At 43.9% G+C, this 22,101-nt stretch overlaps 1 protein-coding gene across 1 annotated transcript in view; it reads right to left on the reverse strand.

Moving 5' to 3' along the window:
• The window catches only part of DEPDC1 (DEP domain containing 1), a 101,828-nt gene extending 81,490 nt beyond the window's left edge, over window positions 1-20,338 (reverse strand). Inside the window, exons 1-2 of the mRNA XM_030206014.1 lie at window positions 20,081-20,338; window positions 16,740-17,005 (exon numbers count right to left, since the gene is read on the reverse strand). Coding sequence (XP_030061874.1) covers window positions 16,740-17,005; window positions 20,081-20,212 — 398 coding nt within the window. The 5' untranslated portion in view covers window positions 20,213-20,338. The remainder of the gene's footprint in view (window positions 1-16,739; window positions 17,006-20,080) is intronic.
• Window positions 20,339-22,101: the final 1,763 nt, after the last annotated feature.

The raw sequence follows: 22,101 nt of genomic DNA on the forward strand, positions 1-22,101 counted from the left end.
TGAGGGTAACATAAAAGCACCCTCTGGACATCCAATAGTTGAAGGGATGCAAACTCCCCTGGAAAATCCTCTTTCTGAAACAATGGGAGAAACAGAGTCTGATTGAGATGGAATTCTGAAACTACCTTCGGAAGAAACCGTCCGAATAGAGACCCCCGAATCTGAAAACTGTAATAAGGGATTCCCTACAAGACAAGGCCTGTAGCTCAGAAATGCGCCGAGCTGAGGTAATCGCCACCAAAAAAACCGCCTTACGTGCAAGATCCTTATCCATTGCCTTTTGTAAAGGCTCAAACGGAGGCACTTTCAAAGCATTCAGCACCAGGTTTAGCCGCCAAGGACAAGGCTGCCGAGATGAAGGACTCCTTATAAAAAATGAACCACATCCAGGTGAGCTGCTAAAGGAGAATCCGGCTATTCGACCTCGAAAGCAAGCAAGAGCCGCTACTTGTACTCGCAGACAATTATACGCGAGACCCTTAGAAAGACCTTCCTGGAGGAAATCCATTATCACTGAAATCAACGCCACGAAGAAAAGATTTTCCATACTCGGGCATAAGCGTACGAAGTGGACAGTTTCCATGCTTGTAGAAGCGTGGTAATCACAGGTTCCGAAAACCCATTATTTCTCAATTGATTCCTTTCAATAGCCAGGCCATAAGACCAAAGCGGGAGGGATTTTCCATCTGAACAGAGCCCTGGCACAGTAGATCCGGTGTTACCGGAAGCCGCAGTGGAGTGTCGTGCAGTAAGCGAACAAGGTCTGTGTACCACGGCCTTCGGGCCCAGTCTGGAGCCACCAGGACCACGAGCCCGCGATGACGACTGATGCGATTAAGAACTCTTCCTATCAGAGGCCAAGGAGGAAACACATAGAGTAGCCCCTGCTTTGGCCATGGCTGCAGTAGGGCATCGAGTCCTGCAGACTCGGGCTGTCTTTTCCGGGAGAAGAATCTGGGCACCGTGGCCATGAGGTCCATCACCGGAGTTCCCCAACGACAAGAAACCAGTCTGAATGCAGCCGCCGATAGCATTCACTCCGTCACATCCCACAGAGTTCGACTGAGGAAATCCGCCTGGACACAGGACTGGCCCGCAATGTGAGCCGCTGATAGGCAAAGAACATGAGTCTCCACCCACTCCATGAGACAGGATGCCTCCACCGCTAGAGACCCACTGCGAGTACCTCCTTGTCGATTGATGTAAGCTACCGTCGTCGAATTGTAAGACAATACCCGAACAGGTCTCCCTTGCAGATCTTGAAAATCAGCCAAGGCATTCACCACCGCTCTCAACTCCAAACGATTTATGGACCACGCCGCCTCGAGAGGGGTCCAAGTCCCCTGAGTCACTCTGTGTAGACAATGAGCTCCCCAAACGGCCAGACTGGCATCCATCACGACCACCACCCAATTCAGGGAGGCTAACGGCATGCCCTTCTGCAAAGTGGTCGGGCAGATCCACCAATACATGCTGTCCCTGGCCGCATCCGTCCAGGGCAGACGCCATTGATAGTCCATACACATAGTCTCAAACGCGAGGGCGAGGCACACACAGCAAGGCGTGTACCTGTGCCATCAGTTTTATTCTCCGGCCATTGGGAAGGAAGACCTTCCCTACCTTCGTGTCGAAGAGCACCCCCAAGTATTCCAAGGTCTGAGTCGGACACAGTTGACTTGTCCAAGTTGACAATCCATCCCATACTGAAGAAGAGAGATCACCCTGGAGGTGGCATTCCGACTCTCCTGAGGAGAGGAGGCCCGAATCAACCAGTTGTCAAGATAAGGATGAACCCGAATTCCCTCCTTCCGTAAGAAGGCCGCCACCAACACGACCTTTGAAAAGGTGCATGGCGCCGTGGCCAGGCCAAAGGGAAGAGCTCGAAACTGGAAGTGAAGACCTAAAATCGCAAACCTGAGGAACCTCTGATGCAGTTGCCAAATTGGAATGTGCAGGTAAGCTTCTTTGAGGTCTAGTGCCGTCAAGAACTCTCCCGGCTGAACTGCTGCAATAACAGCTCACAATGTCTCCATGCGAAAATGACGAACTTGCAGAAACTTGTTCACGACCCTTAAATCGAGAACCGGTTGGAAAGATCCGCCTGTTTTTGGTACTACAAAGTAAATGGAATAGCGGCCTTTGCACAATTCGGGAGGTGAGACGGGCACTATGGGTCCTAACCTTAGAAGTTCTCACAATGTAGCTAGAACCGCTACCCGCTTTGACTGTGTTCCGCATTGAGACTCCAGAAAAAAAATTCAGCGACAGGTGCACTGAATTCCAGTTTGTAGCCATCTCGCACTACGTCTAGTACCCATTGGTCTGAAGTTATCTTGACCCACTCTGAAAGAAAGAGAGAAAGGCGCCTCCCCATCTGTTGCGCCCCAGAATAGGCCAGCGCCCCATCATTGTGAGGTGCGAGAAGCAGACCCTGTTGACCGGGGGCTCCCGCAGCTCGCTTTTCACTGTGAAAGGAAGATCTTTGCTGGAAACGGGGATGCTGAATGGAGCCAGAAGTTCGATCTGGGCGCTAACGGCGCGCATCCCGAAAACGGGATTTAGTGGGTTCCTGTTTGAAAGCCGTCCTAGGCTTATCCTCAGGGAGGCGCTGGGATTTGGACTCCCCCAAATCCTTAACAATTTTTTCTAAGTCTTCTCCAAACAAGAGTTTACCTTGAAAAGGCAGACGGATAAGTCGCTGTTTGGAAGCCATGTCAGCTGACCGATGACGAAGCCATAACATCCTCCGAGAGGAGACAGCCAAAGCCATAAGCTTGGCTGAAAAATGAACCAAGTCATAAAGGGCATCCGCTAAATAAGCCAGCCCTACCTCCATTTGAGCAAAAGCTGGAGCCCCGGAACCCTCTGGCTCCTGAAGAGACTCTTGTCTGGAGTGGAGCCAACTCAGACAAACTCTAGCCACATAGGAACTACAAATGGAAGCCTGAAGAGCCAATGAAGTTACTTCAAAGGAACGCTTCAACAATGCTTCCAGACGTCTATCTTGCATGTCCTTGAGTGCTACTCCACCCTCAACTGGCAGAGTAGTCTTTTTAGTGACCGAAGTCACAAGGGCATCCACCTTCGGTAGGGCAAACTGCTCTAATCGCCCCGACGTGACCAGATAAAGACAAGACATGGCCTTGGAAACCCTCAGAGCGCTATCTGGATCTGCCTACTGAGCAGAAATCAACTCATCAATGGCCTCATGCACTGGGAAAGCCCTAGCTGGACGTCTAGTGCTGGCCATCTTAGGATTCACAGACTGTGCAGCTGCAACATCTGGGTCTTCAATATTTAAAGTTACTAAAGCTTGCAAAATTAAGGATGATAACTCATCTTTGTGGAAAAGCGGCACCAAAGATGAATCATCCGCCTGATCCTGAGGAATATCGAGCTCCTCAATCTCCTCCCCCACCGCCTGTCTCCAGGACCCCTCAGAGGGGGCCACAACCGACGAAGCTGCCGATCCTGGGGCCAAGGACCCCTCCTCAGTACCAGGAGAGATCCTTCTCTTCTTAAACGCCGCCTCATCATCAGTCAGGGGCCCCAATTTACCGTTCTCGGTCCCAAGCACTGTCAAGAATTCAGAGGAGAGACCTGAGCAAGAAAGGGGGAGGGCCCGCTTCATAACAAATGCCTGATGCATCAATAAAACAAATTCTGGAGAAAAAAAATTCCCCTGCAGGACTGGTACCGGTCCGCATTTCCGACCCCCCCCCCCCCCCCCCCGACAATGCCCCAACTGAAGGAGAAGGCAGGAGAGCAGGAAGCGCTACTGGAACCGCTTCTGTAGCGCTAGGCAAAATGGCGCACGAACCATGCACCTCAGTGCGGGAAAATGCCGTCTCCCTAATGGAGGAAAAGCCCTCTGCCCCAGACACCTTAGCGCTGCAATTTCCCGCCACTGAACGCAGCTTCCCACAGCGGGAACAGCTTTTGACCATTTCCGCCACCATGCCACAAGGAAAAGAACCCGAAGCTAGCACTTACTAGCTGATCCCCCCTGCATCACTGAATCAAGCAGCAGAAGCCAAGGGAAATCGCTCTGGCTCTAACAGCAGCAGAAATCAGGCAGATTGCTAAAACCTGTTGTTTTTCCTTTATAACGTCGCCAGAATTCGCCCTTTCCTTTCTGAACACACTATCAGAACCCTCATTCACACTCACATCACCTCTCGCTTAGACTACTGCAACTTGCTTCTCACAGGACTTCCGCTCAGCCATCTCTCTCCTCTTCAATCTGTTCAAAACTCTGCCGCACGACTAATATTTCGCCAACGTCGTTATGCCCATATCAGCCCTCTCCTGAAATCGCTTCACTGGCTCCCTATCCGTTTCCGTATACAATTCAAGCTCCTCTTATTGACCTATAAGTGCATTCACTCTGCAGCCCCTCACTACCTCTCTCCGCCCTCATCTCTCCCTACACTCCTTCCCTAGAACTCCGTTCATTAGGCAAATCTCTAATTGCATCCTTCTCCTCCATCGCTAACTCCAGACTCCGCTCCTTCTATCTCGCCGCACCTTATGCCTGGAATAGGCTTTCTGAGCCATTACGTCTAGCTCCATCCCTGGCTGCCTTCAAATCCGGGCTAAAGGCCTACTTGTTTGATGCTGCTTTCGACTCCTGACTTGTCACTTTTATCTTATCCATGTGTCCTTCTGTCTGTCCTTCCCTTATCCTTATTGATCCTGTCTGTTTGTCCTGATTTAGATTGTAAGCTCTTTTCAGCAGGGGCTGTCTTTCTTCATGTTCAATTGTAAAGCGCTGTGTACAACTGGTAGCGCTACAGAAGTGATTTATAGTAGTAGTTATAGTAGACAGAAGCAATTCCTCGCAGCTCTCAACAAGTTTCCTTTTTTTGTTTTATTTAAATAAATTCTATGGTTCTCTTTTTTTTCAGTGAGGAGGGAAAGAGAGAGCAGAACAAGAGAGAATTGAAGCCTGTCAGCAGAGCGTACAGGGTGAGGCAGGGACCTCGCAGTAAAGCTGTCACCTTCAGTCACACACCTCCTCCCAGCTCAACTGGCCAGCGGCCCAGGAGTACTCTCAGTGGCCTTGAATCTAGGAGCTGGAGAGAAGCCCTCCATCCACCTGCTGGAGCTAGAGATATACTGATAGAGGGGCTGGCCGTCTGCTATAACTCCCAAGAGTTCTGTTATCTCTATCTCCACCTGCTGACAGATGGACACAACTGGATTCATCTGCTGTTTGTGGCAAGGAAAAGTAAATTAGAAGATTTTTCTGGAGGATGCACAGGACTTCCAGTACAACCACTACCTCACGTGCTCCTTCTCTTTCATAGCTTAGGAGTCAATTTCCCAGGATGGTGGGTAGATATGTGGTGTCTAGATTAGCCCATTATCTACAGAGGACCCCCCCCCCCCCCCCCCCACACTACCAATTACAGGTAAGCAGCTTTTGCTTTCTGTATAAAACTACAGATAAATTCTGAGTCCTCCATTATGGAAAAATTGGAGGTATGGAGAGAACACAAGTGCCTGAAGTATACTTGTTCTTAGCTGAGATGATTGCTTTTAGGATGACAATTTTCCATGTCAGGATCTTCAGGTGAATAGACTCCAAAGGTGGTTCCATGAGTTGAACAAAGACTACATTAGAGGTTCCATGGTACTGATAATTTCTTGACAAGGGATTTAATATCACAACCTCTTCATAAACCTCAAGATCAATGGATATAGAGAAACAGGGCTTCAGTGAATTTGTGATTGGAATGCTGCTAGTGCATTTAAACACACTTTAGATGAAGTGCTTATTGCTGATGAAGAGGCACAATGCCAAGTGATCTAAACCTTCCCACCATCATGTCTCCGATTTTGTTCAAATTTTATCTGTTGCGCAAGTCAGGTGTTAAACGAAGTTTCCCAAAATTTGAGTCTCTAACTGCAATAATTGCAAATCTAGACCCCCTTTTCTGAAAGGTTGTCAGTCCATGAGCACACGAGATTTGCCATTTTTGGGGTCTAATAAAATCCAAACATTTATAAGAATGACTAAAAAATTCAAAGCCTGTACAGTTTTTGATGCAAATTCTGATGAAATACATTTTAACATTACGGATGCAAAATCCAGTCAAACAAGTTGACTCAAAGAGTGCATCAAAATTGGTCGCGACTCATCGAAACATATTTGGACCAATATTCAGACCGCAACAACTTCCATGCAAACAAAGATACGGACTTGAAATTTTGAACAAGCATTATGCTTGTGCTGGACGTAATACTGCCAGATTTGCAACTAACCAGCATCTATAATCGCCCTGCAGGATCTCTTAAGTTGGCACCGTCAGCGCAAATGGTAAAATGTACCAAAGTTCAAAGCCAATTATTAAAAGTCTGCCTGAATCAGCATGTGAACAGTATCATCTGAAAAAGAAAATTGTGCTCTAAAACACTGATATGTTTTTGTTTTGCAATGCCACCATTAAGTAGTCATTTACTTAGGTCAAAGTATATTTAGTACGCTTGATGCGCTAATTTTTCTTCATTTCTAGGAAATTGAGTCTTAATAGTCGCTTAAAAGTATTGATATATTTATTCATTCGTATTTTATTCGTTGATTGTCCAATCGTTTATTGTGCGCTGTTATGGTGGATTGGAAATGTTTGTGAAACGTCAGTTGAACAGAAGGATGCTTTCATAAGCTTTATGTATCCTCATGGTCCCGCTACTTCATTTTATTGGCTGGTAAGGCACGATACTTGCTGGATCCCAGAACTTATCATTGCTATTATTCCAGCTCCATCAGTGACATCATCTGGTCGGCAATATAGTTTCCCTGAAAACGTTCTCTTGCAGATCAATGATGCTTTCAGAATGATGAAGTAATTGAAGAAGGTAGGCTTGGGAACCTGCAGTGAAGTAACTGAAGAAGGCAGGCTTGGGAACCTGCAGTAAAGAAAACCATAATTAGGCTTGGGATCCTCCAGTAAAGATACCCACCCATGGCTGTTACTGCATGGCTATCGGGCGTGGCCCCTATGGGATGCTGGTTTCAATGTGATAACCAGTAATGGCTCAGCCATCATGGACCAAAGCAATACATCGCGCACACAAAATATAACATACTTTGACCTGAGTAAATGGCTACTTAATGGTGGCATTGCAAAACAAAAACATATCAGTGTTTTAGAGCACAATTTTCTCTTTCAGATGATACTGTTCACAAGCTGATTCAGGCAGACTCTTTTTTAATAATTGGCTTTGAACTTTGGTACATTTTACCATTTGCGCTGACGGTGCCAACTTAAGAGATCCTGCAGGGCGATTATAGATGCTGGTTAGTTGCAAATCTGGCAGTATTATGTCCAGCACAAGCATAATGCTTGTTCAAAATTTCAAGCCCGTATCTTTGTTTGCATGGAAGTTGTTGCGGTCTGAATATTGGTCCAAATATGTTCTGATGAGTCGCGACCAATTCTGATGCACACTTTGAGTCAACTTGTTTGACTGGATTTTGCATCCATAATGTTAAAATGTATTTCATCAGAATTAGCATCAAAAACTGTACAGGCTTTGAATTTTTTAGCCATTCTTATAAATGTGTTTGGCTTTTATTAGACCCCAAAAATGGCATTTTGGTAAATGGCGCACGCTCATGGACTGACAACCTTTCAGAAAAGGGGGTCTAGATCTGCAACTATTGCAGTTAGAGACCTCAAATTTTGGGAAACTTCGTTTAACACCTGACTCGCACAACAGATAAAATTTGAACAAAATTGGAGAACATGATGGTGGGAACATTTTTTTTTTAATTTTAGACCACTTGGCATGGAATGACCCTTTATTTAGCACTTGTCAACCAAACATGCCAGTTTACAATTAAACAACAACAACAACAAAAAAAACAGTTAAGCAGTTATCTAGATCTTGCATACCAAAGAATGTGACCCTCTCTTTCATTTAAAAGATGGATGTTTACCCCCTGGGGCTGTTTTCTAGATGCCAACATAAATATTGTGTAATTCTGTAGATAAAAAGGAGGGGTGCAATCACCACATATTCAGTATCTATGCTAGTGAATGAATGTTCAGGTGAAGAATCCTGCCCTAATCTTGTTATAGAGCACTGGTCTTGCAATCCAGAGGTGGCCGGTTCAAATCCCACTGCTGCTCCTTGTGATTTTGGGCAAGTCACTTAACCCTCCATTGCCTCAGGTACAAACTTAGATTGTGAGCCCTCCCAGGACAGAGAAATATCCAGAGTACCTGCATGTAACTCACCTTGAGCTACTACTGAAAAAGGTTTGAGCAAAATCTAAATAAAATAAATCAATGATAAAAAGAGTGTCAGTCAATCAATCAAATCAGGGATTTGGGTGGAAACCAGATTTGAAAAGACCACGTAGGAGCAATAACATTTACTGCAGTCTTGTCCGGTTTTATCTTTTACAAAAATTTCTAGATATTAATGAAACAGGAAAGCAAGCATAAACAAGATCTGTCCCCCACTATATATTAAAAAGCATCCAAAGAGATCTGTAGAAGAAAAGAGGTGGTTTCCTGTTTTTTCCTCCTGGTGTAAAAAGGTCTACTGTCAGTTCCCTATTGCCAGAAGAGATCCTGGAAGAAGGGAACTCTGACCATTTAGCATTCTTTTGTGAAACTAAAGAAAATGAGCAAGCTCAAATGTATTTATGTTTTGGAAACTTGGCAGAGCTAAAGTTTCTAGCCATATTCCCGAAGCCAAAGCCCAGCTGCAGCCTTCTAAAGTCTCTTTGCATAGACTATAAGAACCTATACCTCTTCATTTATGAATTGTACTTGGTCTTCTCTTCCCAGACAACTCTGGCAAATATTTTTAGGCACTGAATAAGGACTTCATTTTACAAGATTTATTATTTTTACCTTGTTCCAAGCCCCTTAAGAATGATGGGACAAGGTATAGGTCCACCGCCCTTTGGCACATCTGTTATTAAGATTATCTGATGCTGAAATGCTACTCCGAGGAACACTTTTGTTTTCCCTTTATACAAGCGCACAGAGAATGTACATATTTATCTTTTGGAAATGACAAAGGTCTCAGCTGATGTCAATGAAACTTCACATACTACATTCAATTAATTGTGACTTTCAGTAAAATAAAGTTGAGCTACAGTAGTTGCCATGTGGCCTAGTAAGTATCAAAGAAGAGAATGAACTGAATAACTTTTTATTTGCATCAGTTAACAATAATCTTTATTAGAGCATCTGGCCTGTCTTGAGGGAGACAAATTCTTCCCAACTGCATGTCTATTAAGGCTCCAGTGTAATTTATTTACTACATTAGTTGCAACATTGATAAACTCCACAGATTCTAAGCTAAATTGTACAGCCTGAATACTAGTTGAACTGAAGTGGCATATGCCCTGTTCTCTGATCCACATCATTGAGAACTTACGTGGGAGGGCATGGTACTGGTTATTGTGTTTCTTGAATTAAAGTAGTTCATAAATTTCCTGTAGCTGGGTTGAATTAGTATGCATCCACAAGTTCAAGAATGCATAATTAGACATTTCTGTCCAGCACAGGAAGAACTCATCTTGAACTTTTCCCAAAGGACCAAAACAACAAAGCTGTTGAGGTCCCCAAAATTCAACATTGGTGTGGCTGGTCCAGCTTGCTTTGGAATTAATAGCCTGTTGGGTTTGGGGGCTTAGAAGGTATTGCTTTCTCTCTTTAATAAAGCACCCACTTCTTGCTACAAGGAACAGCTCTATACAAGTAACCCAGCAGAGAAAAAGAGAACAGGCTCAGAGAGACTTCAGAGAAATTCAAGCAGTAGCCCTACCTTTATTATTAATAAAAATCACCCATCCATTAGCAAAGGATAGGCTTCACTGAACAGCTGAAATGTCCTCCATATTGGACAACTGGATGGTAGATGATATGGACTGATGCTGTTCATGTTCAAGAGGAGGAGGACATCTTCTGCTATGAAGATAGCTGTGTCTTCTGGTGCTGTTGTGGTTGTGTAGCTCTGGAATACTGCTGGCAAGTACACTGTATAGATAAGTCAGTCCTCCAATTCTTAAAAGAATTTTACAAAACAACTTTGTGTATCCTATGACCCAGATGTAATACAGGGAGAAAGATTCTGGTGATCTGTAGCCCCCCTCCCCCCCCTCAACAAGTTTCTCTGGCAGTCTAGTGGCCTTCTCCCCCTGGAGCTACTTACGGTCAGAGCTGGCAAGCGCATTGTTTCAGACCCTCACTGACTGATTATGGGGCAGGAGCAAACATGAGCACTAGTATGGTGCTAATAGCCTTTAGCACCTGCGTTTGCTTCTGATCATTGGCCCACAGGAGCGGGAAAGAGGGGGAAGAGTCTGCACGGGAAGGGATAGAATGGAAAGAGGGAATTGATGCACATGAAGAGAAGGGATGGGAAGATAGATTTGAGAAGAAATCAGAAAAATGGGAGAAAGATGAACGTGACAGATCAGTGCCAAACAGACTTAGTACAGGAAGTAAGAAAAGTAATAGCAAATGGACGACCATGGAAACAGAGTTAAGTGAGACAGACCCAGAGACTAGGAACAAGATTATTTGAAAACTTAAAAATCATCAGCCAACAAAAGGTATAAAAAACCCGATTATATTGGGCAGTTTAGTGACTGAATTATACCAATGCCGACAATTGACAGCTATCTGCTTTATTTTGCACTGTAGGAGGACATGCATTTCTTTCTGGAGGCTGGTAGCTCCGGTTGCAGTTTGTACCTACATTTCAGTTTTGCTTTGCATGTTTTTTTTTGTTTTTTTTAACAGGTTAGAATCATGTTCTGCATCTGCAACTGAGGTGAAAGATTCTGCTTGAATGTATTGACTGTAGCAATCTGTAACAGTCCAGCTTGTTCCAGTTTCCCAGAGTATATTGATGCTCTAGGGCCCAGTGCAATATTTATAGCCGTGTCTTTCAAAGGTGGGATAGGGCTGTTTTGGTCTTAGTAAGTTTGCTATATAGTGTACAGTGGAACCCCCGTTATAACACACCCCACAATAACACAAATCTGCTTATAATACGATCAAGTCTCACCTCCCTTTTATTTTAACTTACATTTCCTCTGTCAGCAATAATGCTTGTGTTCGCTTGAAAACTATTCCCACCAACGTAAGCTCTGTCTGTGCCGGTGTGAAAACAATCGCAAGTAGACTCTTCACATGCAGAGTGAGGCTGAGCCTAGTGCTGGTGTGAAAACAAGTTCAGGTGGACTCTGTCTACAACTTAAGATAAGCTCTGTCCATTTAGAAACCATCTCATAAGCAGAAGTCTTTCACTAAAAAATTACCTGCACTCAATCAACTAAAGTCTGGCAATTAAACGCAGCTAGCTAAAGAGCCATACATTGATGAATGTACTCTGTGAGGGTGGAGGAAAGAAGAAGATTAATCACACTACTAACCCTGTAGTGAAATAATAGCAGAGCTGCCAAGTTACCCATTCCAGGAGGGAGACTTTGTCCAGTCCTGGTTTTAAACACATTCCAAAGCAGTGTGGGACTTGTAGTCCATGATTCTATCCATTGACATCAGTGCTGCAGGTCCCATAATGCACCAGGACGAGGTTGGCAGAAATCCAGGACTGGCCAAAACATCTCTCTCCTGGAACCGGTAACTCGACAGCGCTGTAATAGTGTACAGACCCTTATGGTAGATGAATTCAATTACATATTACTATGGGTTCCTTAAATGTTAACGAATATGCTTTATCACAGGGAGTGACCATCTTTCTCTAAAATTTGCAGATCCTGATTCATGAGTGTGTGGTAACCTGCCCATGATTGTTGCTTGTGACTGGCCCAATTTAGCAAAGATACTTACCTGTAGCAGGTATTTCCCCGAGGAGACCAGGCTATATATTCTCTAAGGTGCCTTCTTGGCCTCAGAGAATAAGTACATAAGTAATGCCATACTGGGAAAAGACCAAGGGTCCATCGAGCCCAGCATCTTGTCCACGACAGCGGCCAATCCAGGCCAAGGGCACCTGGCAAGCTTCCCAAACGTACAAACATTCTATACATGTTATTCCTGGGATTTTGGATTTTTCCAAGTCCGTTTAGTAGCGGTTTATGGACTTGTCCTTTAGGAAACCGACCAACCCCTTTTTCAGCTAAGCTAACCGCCTTCACCACATTTTCCGGCAATGAATTCCAGAGTTTAATTACACGTTGGGTGAAGAAAAAGTCTCTCTGATTTGTTTTAAATTTACTACACTGTAGTTTAATTGCATGCCCCCTAGTCCTAGTATTTTTGGAAAGCGTGAACAGACGCTTCACATCCACCTGTTCCACTCCACTCATTATTTTATATACCTCTATCATGTCTCCCCTCAGCCGTCTCTTCTCCAAGCTGACTAGCCCTAGCCTCCTTAGTCTTTCTTCATAGGGAAGTCATCCCATCCCCGCTATCATTTTAGTCGCCCTTCGCTGCACCTTTTCCAATTCTACTATATCTTTCTTGAGATGCGGCGACCAGAACTGAACACAATACTCAAGGTGCGGTCGCACCATGGAGCGATACAACGGCATTATAACATCCTCACACCTGTTTTCCATACCTTTCCTAATAATACCCAACATTCTATTCGCTTTCTTAGCCGCAGCAGCACACTGAGCAGAAGGTTTCAGTGTGTTATCGACGACGACACCCAGATCCCTTTCTTGGTCCGTAACTCCTAACGTGGAACCTTGCATGACGTAGCTATAATTCGGGTTCTTTTTTCCCACATGCATCTCCTTGCACTTGCTCACATTAAACGTCATCTGCCATTTAGCCGCCCAGTCTCCCAATCTCGTAAGGTCCTCTTGTAATTTTTCACAATCCTGTCGCGAGTTAGCGACTTTGAATAACTTTGTGTCATCAGCAAATTTAATTACCTCGCTAGTTACTCCCATCTCTAAATCATTTATAAATATATTAAAAAGCAGTAGTCCTAGCACAGACCCCTGAGGAACCCCACTAACTACCCTTCTCCATTGTGAATACTGCCCATTTAACCCCGCTCTCCGTTTCCTATCCTTCAACCAGTTTTTAATCCACAATAGGACATTTCCTCCTATCCCATAAACCTCCAATTTCCTCTGTAGCCTTTCATGAGGTACCTTGTCAAACGCTTTTTGAAAATCCAGATACACAATATCAACCGGCTCCCCTTTGTCCACGTTTGTTTACTCCTTCAAAGAATTGAAGTAAATGGGTCAGGCAAGATTTCCCCACACAAAATGGACAGGACCCCCACCTTTGACATCTCATGGGGAACCTAATAGTGGCAAAGATTATCATATAAGGAGAAAATTAAATCCTCAGGGACAAGAATTTACTTTCTGCTCCCAGGTGCAGAACCAATCATTCTCTAGCATAAATTATTTTTTTAATTACTAAAAGATTTAATTTGTACTTTAGGATGCAACTACTGACAATATTCTAGTGTCCGATCATGCTCGCTTGACTTGGAATTGAACCCTGTAGTTATGGCAAAGCCTTTATGGCTATTTAATAATGCCCAGGTTAATCAAACATGACATCTCTGGCCGAGACCAAAGACCATGTGCATACTGGCCATGATAGTGCACTCCTCAGCCCTTGAGGCTGGCATCTGTCGACTACTATGCAGCACGGTGGATCCAGAGGCATCCCCTTGGACAGGTTGGTCATCCAAAGCCACCAGCGGAGGCTGCTGTGCTCCCCTACTGGCAATTTTCTCTGCAGGGAATCCCTCTGTGGCAACCACCTGGAGAGAAGGGACTCCTGAAGAGATCTCACGTGTGTTCTGGCCCAAGGCACTGCCTCTATCGTCATTGCCATGGAGCCCAACACTTGGAGTCCCTTGCATCCGGCACTAATCTGTGCAGAAACTTTGCCACGTCATCTGGATCATCTGAAAATTCTATCCAAGACCTTCTCAGACCTGCAAAAGCAAGCTCTAGCTACCAAGGAGCTACAAATAGCTGCCTGTACTACTAAATCAAAACTACTCTTTAAACAAAGCTTCCATACAGCAATCCTGAACATTAACAGCAGTGCCATCATCCACAGAACAGTATTCCTCTTAGTAACACCGAGACTACAGTGTTGTAGAGATATGGTACAGCTAGGAGCCCTTCTTGGGCCTCCACTGGAATGGTGGAAGGCAAAACCTTGGAGTTTAGACTCTTAAAAACAACAGGTAATATTAAAAATCAATGGCTGGTATAATTGAGGCCTTGTTGGAAAAGCATGGCCTAGTAATTAAGCTTAAAAGGAGGTCTAGATGACTGGAAATGGAAAAGTTAGGCCAAGGAGACTAATCAGAATGGAAGTTCAGTTGTAGTCTGAAGATACAAAATGGAAGATGAATTGCAACATGAGTTATGAAATGGAAACTGTAAGGCTACGTGTCAGTTAGAAAAAATTGTTTATCATGCCAGGTGCAAAATTAAGGAACTTGAAATAGAAGAAAGGCAGGTGAGAGGGGGATTTGTGGTGGACTAGGTTTTTGAAAAACAAGTTTATCATAGCAGTCTATGGGCCTCATTACTTTCAATGGAGAGAGAGGGTATAACAGCAGGGCTAAATCTGGGAGTGGCTGGCAGAAGACCCAGATGCTGCCAGAGGTGCTGTTGCTCTGTCCTGAAGTCAATTGATGTCTCTGATTGCATTGCCTTGTATTGGTAAGCATAAATAATATATATCACTTTACCATCTGTCTTCTCTCATTCCTGTAGAAAATCTAAGATTTTACGGTAACCCTATGACAGACATGAGTACTAGTAAGAGTCCAGATAGCCCATCAGTGATAAGGAGTCAGATGGCCATAAGGTACCTTATAGACAAAAGCTTTCTAGTCAATCCTACCGCTGACTGGTCATATGTCCCCTCAACACCAGGGACTTTATGGACAGTCTACGGTACATCAATTCAGTGTCTACAACCAGAGGCTAAGAAAAAATTTGTCTGAATCAGGGACCGGATAGAAACGAACCATAGACTTAGCGAGTCTAAAGAAGAATCAGACATGTCCCACTGTGCCTGAATGTCAGCCATGGTATCCTGGTGCATAAGAACGAATGCCCTTCACTAGGAGATCCAACTGGGGCTGCTCTCCCTCAAAACGTAACGTAGTAGACACCAAAGAAATTCTCTTTGTGAAAAATTATAAACCACCGAAGAGTCCCAGGGAGGAGAGGCTCAGCACTCGAGTCTACAGGAACCTGTCCTTTGCTTAACACCACACAATCTTGTTCCTCGAGAAGGCATCTCCTGGTCTGGGATCAGAATCTGGTCTTCCTCTAAGTCCCAGACTCCCTAGGTTGCTTAGCAGAGACAAGCTGACCCTCCACAGACTCTCTCAAAGGAGCTGAAGGAGGGCCTGATTTGTGTAAAAGAAAATCTTTGTACATCGGCAGGACAAATTCAGGAGGAAACCCCCCTTCCGCCCCTGCTGGTACAGTAGGTTTACTCCCTGGTCCTGCTCTGCCGAAAGAATTGGCAGAGAGGGAGGCCAATCTGCTGACAGACGGGAAGATGGCGGCATTTCCCGCCAAACTGGAGCCCGCAGTTTATCCTTCCCACTGTCCGAATCCTTTACTACCCAAGGCTGCCGCTGCTGAGACCAAAAAAGAGAAGGACCTGCCTCTGGTGAAACTCCTAATGCAGTGCAATATTTACAGCATCGACTCATTCCCAACAAAATTAGAAACAGAGGCCAGCCACAACAAAAGGGAGCTGCCTTGCTTGCTCACACCTCTGCTAATATTACATCACAGTACCTGGCTGACAACAGGGAGGAAAGGACCCCTACCACTTGAGTGCGACACCCCCATGGGCCTCAGCCTCCACACTCAGGCTAAGACAGCGGATGCACAGAACGAGAAGAAAATACTCCAGAGATCAATACAATTCTGCTAGCCTTAAAGTATTAGCTGTTCTAACACAGAAAGATATTAAAAGAAAGCAGAAAATAAGGAGACTGAAGGGCTCACCACCTTCTGGAGACTGAATACTAGATCTGTCTGTAGCTGGCATGGGCTCTTATTGGCTCTCTCTAGAGAGTTCAGTATTCACCTGCTGGAAGGCATGCACAACCCATCAGTCACATTCTGGGCCGGGCTGGTCCGGAGGGACACTAAGGAATGAAATGTTAGACCAGTGTTCTTCAATGCAAGGCCCAGCGCCAATGCCCCTCATTGTATTTGTTTTTCACCTTCACTGCCTCTCTACCCAGGCTCAGGACAGAAAAGGGAAAATGGATTGGGGGAGGAAAGAGGCACATGCTTGAAGGACAAGGCATTTCTCAATTAGACAAAAGAGAATATATTTGGAAATGCTCACAACCTTAAGGATAACCTGCAATGAGTTTTGAAGTTAGGCTGGTAGGGATAGATGTTAGCTACACACTGGTCAGCAGTGCTGTGGCCCTGCATGGGAAGATAATTGGCAGCTCTCCTCCAGTTTTAAACACCACTGTGTTACTCATGAAGCAAAATACAGTTATTCCTAATACAAAATTAGCATACCTCACTGGCACCCACAGAAGTCCTTAATGCCTCCTAAATAGGAGGTGGTAAGTGCTCCCGCATTAATTTTGTTAAAATGGCTGCATGCTAATGCCAATATTAGTGCATGGCCATGCTAGAAATGGACTTAGCATGCCCTAACATGGAACTTTCCTGCGTGCTAAGCCCATTTACTAAAGCAGCTTATTAAAAGAACCTCAATAGGAATAAATTGTGTGCTGGGACATACTATGTACAATACCTGTATAGCTGAGTACTATCTTCAAGATTTTCTGACCCCCATCTACCTTTCACATCTTCAATGACATGGTTCTTCAAAAACTTTCGTAGTAGTTGTATAGTTTGCTGTCTAGTAACTTCTGGGCCAAAATTGCTATTGTTCCTCAGTAACTCGTGAAGACAGTCAATAGCTTCACAGGCAGTAAAACAATTTCCATAGAGTCTGAAGTGTTGTCTGTGTTTCCTTAGCGGCATTCCTGCCCTGAAATGTTTTGTTATTTCATTCCACTATAAAAACAAGAAAAAAAAACAAAAAAACTTTTGTGTCAGTCCTCAGTACAAAATCAGTGCAACTGAATCTACACACACACAAAAAACCAAACATTTATTCCAAGTTTACACATTTTTTTTAAACCTTTTTTGTTGGTAATATTTCTAAACTTCCTGCTATTATATACGTCATTATCTTTCCACACAAAAAAAATAGCAGACATTTTAAATCACTGAAGTTGCCAGATAAGTCATAATCCAGTGTATGAGTGGATTAGGTAACTAAGCAGATGTGGAAGAGCAAACTGATGGACTCATTTATACTGAGTCTTATTGCTAAGAAGGAAAAATTGTTTTACGCAATAATTTCCTTTAGTCTTGCCATACACCAATTCACACCTTGGGGTGTTATGTCCATCGACTAGCAGATGGAGAAAGTAACATAGTAAATCACAGCACATAAAAACTTGAATGATCTATCCAGCTTACCAACAGTCACACATTTATCAAGTCATGATTAAAGCAACAATGAATAGGATATAAAATACTTGATCATTGTCATTTGTAGAATACAGACTGCAGGAAGTCCACCTGGCCCTGTAGTTCCAACTACTGAAGTTGCCTTCAAAGCCTACTCTAGCCTGTCCAAAATCAGTCTCTCTCATTTGTAGAATACAGACCATAAAGTATGGGTGGCACTGTCCTCATTCCAAATTACTGGAGTTTGTCAAAGCCCTCTGCAGCCCATCCTAAACTGGATTGCCACATACAGGACCCAGACCATACAAGTTTGCCCAGCACCAGCCTTAGTTCTTTACAGCGAGAGTCACCACCTAAGTGCCACTCGACATGCAGACACATGCAACCATTTAATTAAAAAAAAAATACCATTCATTTTCTAATTAGAGACAGAAGACTCTATTCATCCAGCTGTTTCTCATCAGAAGGGCCGCATACACCAGGATCCTGGTGTATTTTCGGATCAGAAGGGATGAATACACCAGGATCCTGGTGTATTTTCGGATCAGAAGGGATGAATACACCAGGATCCTGGTGTATTTTCGGATCAGAAGGGATGAATACACCAGGATCCTGGTGTATTTTCGGATCAGAAGGGATGAATACACCAGGATCCTGGTGTATTTTCGGATCAGAAGGGATGAATACACCAGGATCCTGGTGTATGTGGCCCTTCTGATGATAAAGAGCTGAACTTAGGTGTTTGCTGCCCCTCAGACAACGAATACAGCTGGATTTAGGTGTGAGCAGCCCTTCCAGAAAGTTTTGGACATATGCAAAGAGAGTTTCTGCTGTGTCTAGCAGGTACAATAATTTTTAATGCTGTTTTGCTGATTTAAAATTTTATGTTATATGTTCATAGGGGAAGCTTTAAAATAAATGACATTTTTGTCAAATTTTAAAAAATGACAGGCATTAAATCTTTTGCAAGTATTTTTATAGAGGACTATCTTTATTGTCATCATGATGAAAAAAACAGGCATCTAGTGCTCCAATGAAAACCACAATGCAGCACTGGAAATAAAGCAGCTTCTGCAGTACTGACAAATATATTTTGAAAATAACCCTCCCCCCCTTCACAGACCCTTGAAAATTCCACCAGCCCCCTACAACTCCTCTTAGTTCTTTCCCCCCCCCCCCCCCCCCCATCCCCTTACAAGACAGAATGCAAATCTACTTTGCTATTCTTTTTGGCAAACGGAGATGGCTGCTGTAGGAGACAGGCTTCAACTTTATAGTCATACTGTCTCATACTTATTCCATTTCCCCTCAAGGAGATAAGAGTTTTCAGTTTTGGCATAGTATAAGACATCACAAGAACAAAATATAAGAAAACCACTGGACTGCATTAGGGGCTTATAGCCCATGTAGTTATGTTTAAACAAAAGAGATCTGCATGAAACAAAATATTTATTTGGACTTATAAAACCACTTGCCCCTGACATGATCAAAATAATCCATTTGTGTATCTACCAAGGTAATCTTCCACAAAACAGATTGTGATTCCATGTGCCCCAATGAAAGGAGAGTTTAATTCTACTTCCATTTAATTTCAATATATTCCATCATCTTTATAACACCAGACTTCACAAGACAGATTGCAACAACAGTTAAGATGAACCCATTAGGAAACAAGCTATCCTCACTAAAATCTGTCCATCTATATTGGACAGAATAACAGTGAAGAAAAATGACTACAAACTACAGAGTTTATAATTCCTGTTTCTACCAGTTACAATACATTTTGAAGCTTTTTAAATGATATTCTGTTATGTCTTATCTTCCACCCTTGTAAGGCATGCCTATCCAACTGAAACAGCTTTAGACTTGTTACAAATGGACCAACAATAAAGAACAACCTGGATCAAACTCATAGGTTTGCTTGCTTTGTTTTGATTGTATTTTTATTTATTGCATTTGTATCCCACATTTTCCCACCTATTTGCAGGCTCAATGTGGCTTACAGAGTCCTGTTATGGCAATGTCATTCCAGGATATCAGATACAATTAGTGATGTAAACAGGTTAAGTAAAGGGAAAAAGAAGAGCTTTAAGGGAAAGCATAGACGACTGCGTGGGGGAGTGGAAACAGAGATTAACCAAAAGGCTTACAGTGGATTCGATAGCTCACTTCCACTCCAGTCTATTACACCTCCTTGATAGTGCACGACAAAGGGCCCAGGAGAACCTGGAAATAAGAGGACTAGAGAACCAAAGCGCTGGGTTATAACTACTGATCGCTGCATAAAGCAGTGGCGGCCGTCAAAACAAAGAAGCGCTCCAGTTCGAAAGGTAGTATTTAACAGATCCGGAAAATCCCGGGGAACCCGCAGATCTGGCTTTTACACCTCAGCTACATTACTGAAAGAAAACACACGACAAATGGTTTGGTGCCAACTACGATCCTCGTCATAGCTGCATCATATATTCTCATATAAGGAGGTCACAGATCATCTCAGTTTTGCTAGGGAGGAGAGGGTGGGTCAAAGCCCTAGTAGCACAGAACGATATGGGAGAATGAAGCCATCCCCGGCACAGCCCACGGGAGTAAGCCCGGCCACTCTCGGGGACTGACCTGGCAGTGCGGGTCTCCTTCGTTCAACCTCAGTTCTTGTAAAGCCACAGCCAGAGCCGGGGGCGTGAGACACCAATCGTCTCTTACCAGCCTCGTAGCTCGGTAGGGTCCCGGAGGAACGCGACTTTCCATCCCTGCCGAAGTAAAAGAAACCGGGCAGAGGAGACGCAGCAGCCCCGCGCGCTTAGCGCCAGCACCATCCAGGACCCACGGGTTTAATGCCGCACAGCGGCAGCAACGAACCTTCCCATTCGACTCGCTAATAACCGTCCGTCAGACTTTTCACCAACTTCCTGCCTATTTGAACGGGGAGCTCGAGCATGCAGGTGGAGGTGATTGGAGAAGAGAAAGGGCACGTGACCAGGCACCCGGGCTACTGTATGGGCGGCACTGAGGCGGCTTACGTCAGAGGACCACGCCCCCGCATTCCTCGGTCGACTCGTAGCCAAGCGCCTGAGTGGGTCATCACAGGAGGAGAAATTCCATTTTAGTAGTTTTGCAGGGAGGAGCATGGAATGAAGGCCGGGGTCAGGCTGATGTTGTTTGTGCTCTCTCTTCTCTGCGTCTTTCAGAGCCCTGTCTTTAACCTCCCGGTTGGGATAGGCAGAGAGAATATATCCCTGTAAAAAACCGTAGTCAATCTCATTCGCTTCAACACATTTGTATCCCAGAATATTGTTGTATTATAATTTAATATTTTGATCTAAATAAGGAGCGTAGATCTTATTTGTGGTCTGAAATATTTTCCTTATATGATAACTGTTGTTATTATAGTTTTATATCGATGATATTTGGGTATTAGGGGTAATGGAATTTCTCCACCCCACCTGACCTGATGACCCACTCGCTCGTTCTTTATCGTTGGCAGGGTCTTCAGGGCCGTGCCTAGGGTCTCTGGCGCCCCCCTGCAGACTATCAGTTGGCGCCCCCCCCCCCCCCCCCCCATGTGGCATGCCTTTCTCCCTTCTCCCACCCTGCCTCCTTTTTCAGCCCATTACCATAAAAGGTGAATGACAAGGGCTGTAGAATTTAGGCTTTAAAGTAGAAAATGACATGGGGACAAAGTTTGTCCCCTGTCACCGTCCCGTCATTCTCTATTCCATGCATCAAATTATTTTCTCTCTCGGCTCCAGATTTAGTGGACTGCGACTCTTTAAACAGCAGTTTTCAAACCATTTCATTATTGAAGTAACTATATAATTACAGTCCCTGGTTTCCTGACTCTGCACATATAAAAATTCATATGGAAATAATCTACTGCTGTAAAGAGACTACTTCCATGTTAATATTTTCTTGTAAAAACGCTGCATTTTTACATTAATAAAAATGTGACATGAAAAGCAAGTAAACATTTATCAAAAACATACATTTCCAATACTTCAAGAGGTTTTTGCCGATTGTGGATTTGATTTGAGATAGAAGATAAGTTAACTATTTTTTGAAGTTAAAAATGTAATAAAAATTAATGAAACAAAAAGAAAATGCTAAACTTTGTCCTGAATGAAGAAACATAAGCACATTTCAGGCCCTCGAAGAACACATGAAAAAAAACCAATGGACTGCATTAGGGGCTTATAGCCCATTTAGTTATGTTTAAACAAAAAAGATCTGCATGAAACAAATTATTTATTTTTATTTTGACTTATAAACCACTTGCCCCTGAAACATGTACAAAACAGAATAATCCATTTGTGTATCTAAAAGGTAAACTAGTACAAAACAGATAAAGATATGATTCCATGTGCCTCAATGAAAGGAGAGTTTAATTTTACTTTAATTTACTTTCAATCTACCGTATTTTTCGGACTATAAGACGCACTTTTTTCCCCCAAAATTTGGGAGGAAAATGGGGGGTGCGTCTTATAGTCCGAAGGTAGCGTTTTTGGACCGCCGTCCCGTACTTACACGATTCCATGTTCCCTGGTGGTCTAGTGACGTCGGGGCAGGAAAGAGCCCCCTCTTTCCTGCCCATCGCGCTGCTCTCCATGCTCCTCACTGCTTTCTGACGGTCTCGGCGATAT

The sequence above is a fragment of the Microcaecilia unicolor genome, chromosome 6 (genome assembly GCF_901765095.1).
Source record: "Microcaecilia unicolor chromosome 6, aMicUni1.1, whole genome shotgun sequence".
Classification (NCBI taxonomy): Eukaryota; Metazoa; Chordata; class Amphibia; order Gymnophiona; family Siphonopidae; genus Microcaecilia; species Microcaecilia unicolor.